This window comes from Tarenaya hassleriana, unplaced genomic scaffold, assembly GCF_000463585.1.
Source record: "Tarenaya hassleriana unplaced genomic scaffold, ASM46358v1 Cleome44, whole genome shotgun sequence".
Taxonomy (NCBI): domain Eukaryota; kingdom Viridiplantae; phylum Streptophyta; class Magnoliopsida; order Brassicales; family Cleomaceae; genus Tarenaya; species Tarenaya hassleriana.
This window is the reverse complement of record NW_010967136.1, coordinates 660,589-672,568: the sequence shown is the minus strand read 5'-3', so window position 1 is coordinate 672,568 and position 11,980 is coordinate 660,589. Positions and strand designations below refer to the sequence as shown.

The following is an 11,980-nucleotide window of genomic DNA, read 5'->3' as shown; positions in this document are numbered from 1 at the left end:
CAATTTGAATAATTTCCCTGCGCAATAATTTGGATGCTAACAAGTTAGCGCGTACGTGGTGCCATGTCAGCCCTAGCCTGCTCGTGTCCCTTGACGGGCACTCGATGGATCATAGCAGGAAATTTTTGATTTTTTTTTGTTACGATGGGAAACCCTATCCTACAACCCTTCGGGTCGGACACCGAACACCGCAACGTCTCTCAATCCATGGACCGGACGAGAACGACATCAGAACACTATCGCGGACCTGAGAAAACCCACCGCCCTGCGCAATAGCCGACAAACCACGCAGAGCAGGTAAACCAGCCTCGTAAAACTGATCGGTTCAAGGGAAGTTTCCATACCCCTGAGTTTCGAACCCACAACCTCTTGGTAGAGGTGAGTTGTCACTAACCACTAGGTTGGAGACTCCCCCAGAAATTTTCGAATTTTTATCGCCTAATATGTATCGATATTTCTAAAATATATATTTAAAAGAATGTTTTTTAAGATTTACAAAAAAAAAAAAAGTATGTTGTTTTAATATGTTTTAGAACAGACCAGTTCCGTAGATAAAATACCTCCCCTGATGCGTAGAATTGATGTTCGAATTTTTGTAACCTCTTAAGAATCAATACGTGCTGTTGGAATCAATACAATATGTATCGGTACGAAGATTTTATAATACTAAAATAAAATTAGTACTTTTTTTTTTTTATCTATTCTATATAAGTTAATTTAAATAATTAATGTGATACTCATTAATATTTTTAAAAATCCGTACATAGCTGTAGGGTTTTAACTATTGGGTGAAACGAACGCCATCGGATATTCTGAATTTTTGGAATATCTGGATTTGGTCTTCGTGTTTACGAATTTTAAAAAAACATTATCTCGTTTATGTTCTGTGAACCCCGCGTACCCGCGACTCGGATACCGTTCACCAAAAACCGTTAATGAATTAATATCGTTAATGGTCATGTAAGAATCTGGAATAAAATTGCAAATTGATATGTTTTTTGGGAGATAAATTCATATATTTATTGATAAGATTTTAATAAATTCATGTATTTATTTGAAATTTTTTCTATTCAAAATTAAAATTAAAATTCACACGTATCATTCATGAAAATATATTTTATTTTTAAATAGTAAAAAGGTTATTGATTATTTTTTAGGATTAGTAAAAATACTATTGATTATTTTATAGGATAAGTTCACACTATTGTTATCTACTATTGAATTTTTTTTTGATAATCCGTAAATAAACCGGACTTTCGATCCAATTATATTTTTTAGATGATTGGAGAAACTCATGTGAATAATTTTTCTCAAATAAAAATTCGAATTCGGATTGGAAAATAGTTTTACCCTATTCTTTCTGTTTAGATATTGTTTTCTGGAAATTAAATAACAGCAAATTTTTATAACCTCTTCCGTTCAAATCGGGGGATTATTGGTATGAATATTAATATATATAGGAAAAATCCCAAATAAATTACCTAACTTGAAGATAGCTGACATATTAATACCGAACTTTTCCAACTTCCAAATTAAATATGAACTCGTCGATTTTGACACAAAAAATATTGAACTTGTAAATTTTTGACAAAAACCTCATCGACGTTAAACGGCGTTAAATCGACCAACGGTTGAGGTGACGTGGCGGATGACTCAACCCCTCGTCATCCGCCATATCAGAAAAAATATTTTTAGAATAAAAAATAAAAAAATATTAAATAATAAAAAGAAAAATAATAATAAATTAAAATTAATTTTTAAAAACAAAATTTTAAATAAAAATAAAAAACTAAAAATTAAAAATTCAAATTAAAAATTAAAAATTCAAATTTAAAATTCAAATTTAAAATAAAAAAATAATAAATAAAAATAAAAACAAAAAATATACAATATACAATATATATATAAACATATATATACATAAAATAGTAACTATTAAATGTATATATTTATTAATATATACATATATACATATACATATATATATATATATATATATTTAATAGTTACTATTTTATGCAAATGTATATATATAGGTGTGTATGAATTTTGATATGTTTATTATATTTTTATCCATTTATATTATGATGATGTAAACTGCTCCCAACAAGTATCAGAAACTTGATCTTATCCATTTATGTCATAAAATTAAGCATTATATTTCGTGACGGGAAATAAATAATGTAACTTCGTACGTATTGTTACTTCAACCGAAGAATTTGCCTCCAAAACGGAGGGTAAAATGGGAAATAAATAAAATTTTCCATGGCGGGAAAAAGAGCCGTTGTAAACCAAAACTCTCAAACTATGGCGCCAAAAAAAATTTATCCTTACTCGAGACGTCCAACTGCCCGTGAACAACCGGGCAGGCCATTTTTTGAAATTCCGAGTTTACCCTCTTCCACGTAATCCAAAGGCCACCTCGTTCGTGTCGTGTCGTGTCTTAAGAGAATATTTCTTTGACTATATAAAGCTCTTTATCTTTATCGCACCAACACATTCCCTTTCCTATTTTCTTTTTCTTCTCCAAATGTCTCTCTTTGAAATCCAATAAAATAAAAAAAAATAAAAAAACCAAAGGAAAAAAAGAAAAAAAAACCCTAAAAACCCAACATTTATATATTTTCTTCACCTACTTTCCCTCTTGTTCGTGGTCCTTCTTCGTTCTCACTTTTGTTCTGATTCCTCCTGTTACCTTCCGATCAAACAAAAAAAGATCCCTTTTTATGGTTCCTTCTCTTCTCCCTTTAAGAAACTCGAAACCCTCTTCTTGTTTCTCCACAAGGGCACTGTGCGGATCCCTTTCGGATCAAAATACGGAAAGAGAAATGGGGTTTTCGAAGATGTCGCAAGCGGAAGGAGGCTTGGATTGCGACGGGAAGAAATGGGTCATCGCCGGAATTTCAATACGGGCTTCGTTAAAGCCGGTGAACACCAAAATCAGAGGAGAATCCGAACAAGGACGTGAAGAGGGAGAGCGCTCGACGACGCCGACGGCGAAGGAGGCAAAGATTCCGGCGAAGCTGAAGTGCCCTCCGGCGCCGACAAAACGCCGTCCGGCGTTGAGATGCCGGAGCAGCGTTGCCAGAGAGTTCTTTGCTCCTCCGGATAATTTGGAGACGGTGTTTATACGCCGTTAAAAGTGACGGAAAAATGATTTTCAGAGTTTGGAGTCTTCAGTAACAATTTTAGATTTTTCTTTTCCCTCTCTCTTAGGGTTTTTGATTTCAGAGTTTGGAGTCTGCAATATCTGTTTGGTTCCATAGTTTTTCTAGGGTTTATCCTCCTCCTTTAGATTAGATGAGATGATATAATTATAATCCATATTTCTTATTATCTTGTTTTAGTAATGTACAAAAAGGTGTAATATTAATGATAGTCAGCTGCTTCTCAATCATATTATTCATGTTCGCGTGGGTATCGATCCTCCTAATGTTCAAGATTTAAAGATATCGGACTTGTCAATAAAAAAATTATTTTTTCTTTACTCAATATTGGGAAATGTGAAGAGTTTTTCGCAAATCTTGACACTCATGATCAATATTTCATTCGTGCTTTACCAAAAAAAAAAAAACATATTCCATTAGTGTCCAAACGTCTAATACATTATATATCCAATTTGAGATTATTCCTCCTCTACATAAGATATTTAGTAATCATATTTAGTAATCACCCATTTTTGGGTGCTAATTTCAGAAGCTTATTCGGTTTTATGTTGTCTGCATTGTATCTGAATGACTGAATCTATTTTTTTTTATTAAAAATAATTAATTACTCCTGAGAAATAGTTTCAAAACGATTTTTCAATTTTTTTTATATTTCGCTATATTTTACTTAATTTAATTTTTTTTAAAAATCCATATTAATAGGTTCCAATACAAAAAGGTAATTTTATCATTTGGCTTTTGAAATTTGTACAACCCGTGCCACCTCTAAAAAAAATAATTATTTATGTGAAATTTGGTACATTTTTGTGGTTTGTCTTCTTTGGTAAGATTTGCTTGCGTCACTGTTCCGTCGGGGTTCGGGCTTTGTTGGCCGAATCTACGGGCTCTTTGTCATCACAATTTTTTTTCCTTATAATATAATATAATTTCATGTATTTAATAGATTCTCTAATATTTATACGGATCTGTATGGGAAACTACTTCGAATGTCTAAAATTTTTGAAACAAAATGTCTCGAGGACAGGGGTGTTAGATTTTCATCGTAAAATGTATATACACACACACACAATATATATAGATAACTATAGAGTCATGGATTGAATATCCGATTTTTTTAGATATTTATATCCGCATCCGGTTTATATAAATATTCAATTATGTTTTCAATTTTCGTATCTACAATTTCGTATATTTGTATAAATAATAAACAAATGTATAGTTTTTAAAAAATTCTATAATAAATTAATTATCAAATTATTTCTATATCTAATAATATTATTAAAAAATATGGATTAGATAGGGTATATCAGATAATTCGATATTGATATCTATATATGATAGGTTAATTTTCGAATATCAGAATTTTTTATTCGGATACGAATCGAATAACATCGATTCGATTTTTTAAGATATTATCCTTCAATATATATATATATATATATATATATATATATATTAAATGTTTGCTGTAACCAAGGAAATGCACACATGTAAGTGTTAAAGTATACATGAATTCGAGGATTTTGAGGAATACCAATGTCTGATTTGTTAAAGGAGGGCATAAAAGTCGACCGACTAATTAAGGTGAATCTTTTTCAGGCTAAAGAACTTGCAATGCATGGCATGCACACTCACTCCTCTTTTTATTTTATTGACTATTTTTCCTATATTAATTAATTATAATATCTTATCACCTAAAAAAAATAAAGTAATGCATATAAACACACGCGCAAGGATTTAAAGGCAAAAAATTTTTAAAAGCCAACATGATTAGCGTAGACCTTTCGTTATTCGATTTTAGTTCGATTCAATTCTGGTTTTTATTAATAAAATTTTAGATTTTTTTTAAAAATATCGGTTTTTAGATTTTTTTCAAAATTCGGTTCGGTTCAGTTCAGTCTATTGTAAAAAAAAATTACCGTTCAAAAATTTTGAACGGTTTGATTAAAAAATGATACCGTATTTTCGGTTCAAAAGAATAGTACCGAAACACCCATACACATATATTATACACAAATTAAGTCATATGAATATATACGATGTCATATAATATTCGTTACTCGTGTCAATCAAACAGTATATTTCATACATCTCTACGATTTGATCATATGATTAACAAAGACAAAAACAATAGTTGAAATTGAAATATCCGGGCACTTAAAAACAAAATTCAAAACTATGATGGTGAGAATAAAATTATCAGAATTTTTATGACTAGAAAATTTAAAACTATATATTTTGTATGAATTGATTTAAATGAGTAGGTAATTTGAATGTTAGAGATACAAATATATTATCCCAATACTAGTAAGTAGTAACAAATTAAATTCAATATTAACAAAGAAAATGAATTTTAATCGCTTTATGTTATTTCCATGCTTTATCTTTGAGTATATTTCTTTCCAAATATTAAACATAATCTTGATTTTTCCCTTTTTTTTCATTATTGGGTGTGGTAAATAATTTCTCGGACCTTTGATACAGTATATCTATTACGGTGATTTTATATATATGAACATTAAATGTTACGGTTACAAACAATGAGTTTAATTTCAGGGTCTTGTCCTTGTCTCTGTCACTTGATGACGTCAGTTATGGAATTTTATTTTCTTTTATTCTTAAAAATAAATGGGTAAAATTCTAACATTTATCATTCTTGGAATGCTATCTTTCCCTCTGTGGCCGGAAAAGGACAAAAAAAGGGGTTCAGATCAGATGTGGAGAATCCTATGTGGGGGCTTAAGGCCTTGTTTGGCTCCTCCCTCGCGACAACGACCCTTCCTGCGTTTTGTTCCTCCTTTACACATCATGTGGTTGCGTTCGCGTTCGCGTTCGCGTTTGTACCGCCAAACCAATTACGAAATATGATTTTCATTTTTAAAAAAAATTTGTTCACATTCCATCTTTATATGTTTTCTTGTTTCTTTGTCGTTCTAAGACGCTATGAGCTTTTCTCTTTTCTTTTTTTTTTCCTTTTTTTTTTCCTTTTGCATATAAATTGTATAAAAAAAAACTACAATGTATAGAAATAAGATATTAAATGTTAATCATCCATATTCTAACAAAAAAAAATAATTTAAATATTATATGTTGAAAAACAGAGTATCCAAACATCTCCGAAAGCTTGTCTCTATATTAAGAGAATCGTTTGTAAAAAAAGGTTACTAGTATTATTTCATTTGATTTTTTTAAATTATAAATTCGAATTATGGTAAATGAGGAACTGCATAAAACGACACAACTAAAAAAATTTATAGTCTCATGTCAATCCAAATAATATATATTTAGAAGCTTTAAATCTTTGGAACATAAATCTATATATATTAATAAAGAAGTTTAAATGCATATGGTGAGGCCACCTAAGTATCAACATCATCATCTATGTGGTGATTTTTTAAATTTCATTGGTCATTTAAAATTTCTCATTAGTTACATGTTATTTAATAAATATTTTTAATTATGGTGTAATAAAAATTCTTCCTAAATTATTATTTTAATTTTTCTTAATTCTGATTTGTTTACAAAAAATATGCTAAATAAAAAAAAATCAGAGTTTCCCCATCTTTATTATATAAAAATCTATTTTGGCCTAAGTTTTAAATATTTAAAAATATCATATTTTGAGAAAAAAAATCATGTTAATTTTTTTTTTAAAAAAAGATTTTTTCATATAAAAATAATGTTCAATCATCATGTTCGGTTCACCATAATACATATATATATATAATTTCTCATAATAACACAAAAAGTATTTCTGTTTAAATACATTTAATGTTATATCATAATAACGGATAAATAATCGGTAATTATGATTAATTTATTAAAAAAAATTAAATGAGTAGTGAACAAGGCTATTCAGTATCCCATTAACAAAAACAAAAAACGTGGTATTCATTTGCAATTTATTGTAGGATGGTATATATTCAAATACATGAACATGAAAATTATTCAATATAAATGAATACTTATGAATAATTTATTAAAAAATAAATGAGAAATATTAAAATTTCAGTTTTGACATCTTGGACTTCCTGTCAAACTTATTGCGATTGATATACGTAGACATTATCAATAATAAACCGTTATCTATTTAATCTTATTATATATATGTGCATGTGTGATTTTTCTTGCATGGTCTCGAGCTGGGCAAAAGGAGTCTCAAGGTATGTATGGGTGTTGATAACCAGTAGTTGTGGATATATAACAAACTATTGAATGTTGCAGGCTTCTTCAATAGGCATTGTGGTGTACCCATTGAGTTTGAGATTAATTAAAACAAATTAATTTAACGATGTCGACTTCGTATACGCAAACGTTTACGATCTTAGCATTGAACTCATCGTCAACTACAAAGACGACACCAAGTATTTTTATTTTCTTTTTTACTCCGCCAACTACTTATTTATGGTATAAATAATATAAGATATACAATCAGTACGTAATTACACAATTTTATATTATGTGAGATTATTTTGTTTCCTTACAATCTTTATTCAACGTGTTGCATGGAATTTAATAAAAAAATTACCATACATCATCGTTGTGCATTTTACTGTTTAGACATTCACTCTCTGTGTATTCTTTTTTTTAAACTATAATTCATTCTAATTGGCAATTTTAATTTTTTTGTTTTCCTATAGCTGAAAATAACGCTGAAAAGTTTTTCCCTTGGTGGTGAGATTAAGGAATCTCAACGAAGAATGTGCAGGAATTGTTTGTGATTTTTTTGCTAAAGGTTGGTGTATTAGACGTAAATGAGACGTAAATCTCATTTTTATCAGATTTCCATTGAACTCCTCCTCAAAATCTTATTACCATTATATATATACCTCACAACCGTTATATTAATTTTTTTTTATCTCTTTATGTAGAAACATGTGAGAGCTAGACATCTTTAACTTCACCATGAGTCAAAACTCTATATACTTCTCCAAGGAATAGGCGTAAATAAGTTCTATCTCAACCCGTGTATTCATTTTTATGAGCCAAACATTTTCGTTTATGATTGTTTATGATCTTTTGTTATTTTGAAGTTGGTATTCCTCATCTTATGTGGCTTGGGGTCGAAACACTAAGTGTCTAATTGTAGTTGAACGATCACATTTTCCCCGAATGCTTCTGTCAATTTGTTCCACCACATAATATATGCAATACTATGAGGAAACAAAGACTAATCATCTTCCACTTCGTAGTGGTTTCCTCGGTCTCATCTCATTCGTCTCATGTTTCATCGCCAAGTTCAAGAGACCTAAGGTACAATTTTTAAATTCTGTGTCCACGGTCGTTTCTAAATCGTTTTTTTTTTAATTTTTTTTTCATTTTTTGTGTATGTTTTCGTAAAAAGATGATATCGGATGGGATAGAAAATGAATTATTTTATCTCCGAAACCAAGACTTTTAGACTTGGAATTGCATATATTCTCCGTCTCGATCTTGCCCAGATTGTCGAAAAATATTTCCATAAATGTAGATTACCGGACAAGACAAAACAAATAGAAAATGATCACAAGATATAATTTTGCTAACAAATTTTATAGCTTTTATAACTCGATCGAATTAATTTATGGTACATGATGTCACTAATATTCAAAGTATATAGCATTATATTATAAACTTTTTATTCCAAATGATTTATGACTGCATATATACAATAAAAGTGGTGACCATTTTTAAAAAATATATTAAATTAAATTATGTATATACATATGTATTTCTATATACATATGTGTGGCAAGAGTTTTAGAAAAATAGCCCGACAAATATCATTATACATTATACATATTATAATATTCTTAAATAACAACAATTTTATAATAAAAGTTGGAAATATGAATTTTATAATTTTTATGAACAAATAGTTATAAAATTTTATAAAAATTATCATATATTGCAAATGAGTTAGTGGTGTGAGAAGAAATGTTATACATTAATAGTAAATTATAATAAAACTAAATATAATTATTTTTAATAAATATTATTGTTATTTGAGATAAAATTTATTGATTTATAACATAATAATATATAAACAAACAAATATAAAAGCGAAAAAATTATAATAAAACTAAATATTATTATTTTAAAATTGAATAAAAAAATAAGTGGTGAGAGAAATTTTGACAAATTTAATCATTTTTTCATACAATTTTTAATATGTAATATATAATTTTGGATATATCTGGAAAAATTATGTATATATGCATATATCTATATATATGAATATATGTATATATATATATGTGTTATATATATATAAATATAACATGTATATATATAACAATGAAAATACCTAGAATAAATCATTGATATCGATTGTAGGTATAATCTATGTAATATACTAATATTTACTTATTTTTATGTTTTTCAAATATATAATTATTATGTATGTATGCATACATGTTTGTATATATATGTAAATATTTATGCATAGATTTATTTATTTATTTTTTATTTATAAATAATTCATATGTAGTAATAAAATGTATATTAGATAGATATATAGAATAAGATTAATTAATAATTTTTTTATCTAGATATTTATGAAAATATTATTATAAATTAAATTAAAATTTTAAAATTCATATGAGTAGGTTTTTTTAACATTCATAATATAAAATGCTAGAAAAAACCTTCACATTTAAAACATTTGATGGGGATTTTTTTAACATTCATATTTTGGATAATTAAAACATTTATATGTTTTTTAATTCTACATATTACATCACACATGTTAGAAAAACTAAATACAATTCCTCATTAATTACATTTGACATGTTTAATAGAAGAAAAAAATACAAAAAAAGAAACAAAACTCATAATACTAAATAAGAGAGGGATATGGGTGGAGATCTTCTCATCAATTTTATAAAATAATAATAACAATTTAATAAAAATAAAAAGTAATTAAAAATTATTACTAATAAAATATAAACATAACTTAAAATATACAGAAAATGAAAAATATATAAAATATACTAAACATAATTGATGTAAAACACTACATGATATATTAAAATACATGAAATATATATGTATATAATATTCATATGTTCTTCCATTTTTACTTCTTTAACTACATGATTTTATAATAATTTAATCTTATAAATATATATGTTTTAAATTATATAAATAACATATATTTTATTAAATTTATATAAACAAATATTGTAATAAAATAATGATTTTTTTTCGTAACTACCTCATCATCTTACGTGTCAGTTTTCTTAATTTTTGTTGGTTTATTAGTTTTCACCTATAAACATTATAACAATAAAAAATAAAATATTTAATACTAATGATTTGAAATACCCAAAAATAAAAAACTATAACTAAATCACAAATATTATAGTGAATTGATTAATAGTTATGTATTAATATATGTTGTGATTTTGCATTCTAAAACCGTCATAAATTTAATGATACGACTTAAAAGCCAAGTATATAAATTTATCAATTATTAAAACAATGTTTACTATAATACTTAATAATATCAATTTTATTTTCTTTGTCATTATCTTACAACTATTTTTTTAAAACAACACAAATTGAGAATAAAAACCTCCAAAACAAACATTTCACAAACCTATTCATTCAACGCATATGTAATAATGATCTTATCTAATATAAAATACAAAAATAATTATATTCTTTCATTTCAACACTTCTACGAATATATATAGATTTAATACTATAATTTAACTTCATAATATATAACAATTTTTTAACATTCATATATAGTTTAACATAATATATATATATACAGATTTTATAACAATAACTTACAAATTAGTACTTGACTATCTTTCTCAAGTGAATAGAACTGATTAGTTTTCGCATTACTCTTTGAGTGTTCAACTTTTTCAGTTTTCTTTCGGCAGGATGTTAAATATTATTGTTATGTTAGATGAAATTTATTGATTTATAATACAAAAATATATAAACAAACAAATATAATGACGAAGAAATTATGATAAATCTAAATGATATTATTTTAAATTAGAATAAAAAATAAGTGGTGGAAGAAATTTTGATAAATTTAATCATTTTTTATACTTATTTTTTTGTTTTTCAAATATATAATTTATAATAATTTATATTTTTCTAAATAAAAATATATATATTCATTTTAATTTTATATCAATAAAATATTATAATTAAAATAATTATTAAAAGAATAAACCGCGCAACGCGCGGGTTTTACCTAGTATAATTTAATAATTGTGGAAATCCCTAAACGTCTCTTAATTTGAGCGAAAACAAGAATTTAGAATTTTCTTACGGTGTCTTATTTTAAACTCTAATGTAATGTGGACCTTTCTAAAATATACATGATACGCACGTGTATATTAATTAGCCGGTCTGGTGCTTCCCGTAAACTTTTAAATTTTGAAAAGTAATTTAATTAAAATTTGACGATTTGAATATAGTTCGTTTTGTTGATTTGATTCCTTTTTGCATAGAAACTCTGTTTTATTTAAAGATGAATGGTAAATTCTGTATATACACACACACATATATATATATATATATATATATATATATATTCCTTTGATGTCTAAATTTTATTGGGATTAGGATACTTTTACTCAGGCCGGAAATGTGGGCAACTTTGTCAGATTTTTGTTATGACTTTGGATAAAATTTAAAAATGATTCTTCGTGTGTATATATATATATATATATTTTCTTAGTTGAGACGGCCCCAATATTAATAAAACCCTTGTTCAGAAAAAATAAATCAAATTGTTGATTCACGAGATGGCATAGAAGTTAGAACGAATAGTTTTATTCTCTAACAGATTTTTGTCGTTCTAATAT

General features: G+C 26.7%; 1 protein-coding gene across 1 annotated transcript; it reads left to right on the top strand.

Annotated features, from left to right (window-relative positions):
* The first annotated feature begins 2,555 nt into the window (after nucleotides 1–2,555).
* LOC104825323 lies at nucleotides 2,556–3,402 on the top strand. The gene has a single exon (XM_010557650.1). The coding sequence runs from the start codon at nucleotides 2,727–2,729 to the stop codon at nucleotides 3,138–3,140; it is 414 nt and encodes a 137-aa protein (XP_010555952.1). The 5' UTR covers nucleotides 2,556–2,726; the 3' UTR covers nucleotides 3,141–3,402.
* Nucleotides 3,403–11,980: the final 8,578 nt, after the last annotated feature.

Bases quoted from the DNA above. Each gene is read 5' to 3' on its own strand.
- LOC104825323 (XM_010557650.1), top strand. From the start codon at position 2,727: ATGGTTCCTTCTCTTCTCCCTTTAAGAAACTCGAAACCCTCTTCTTGT.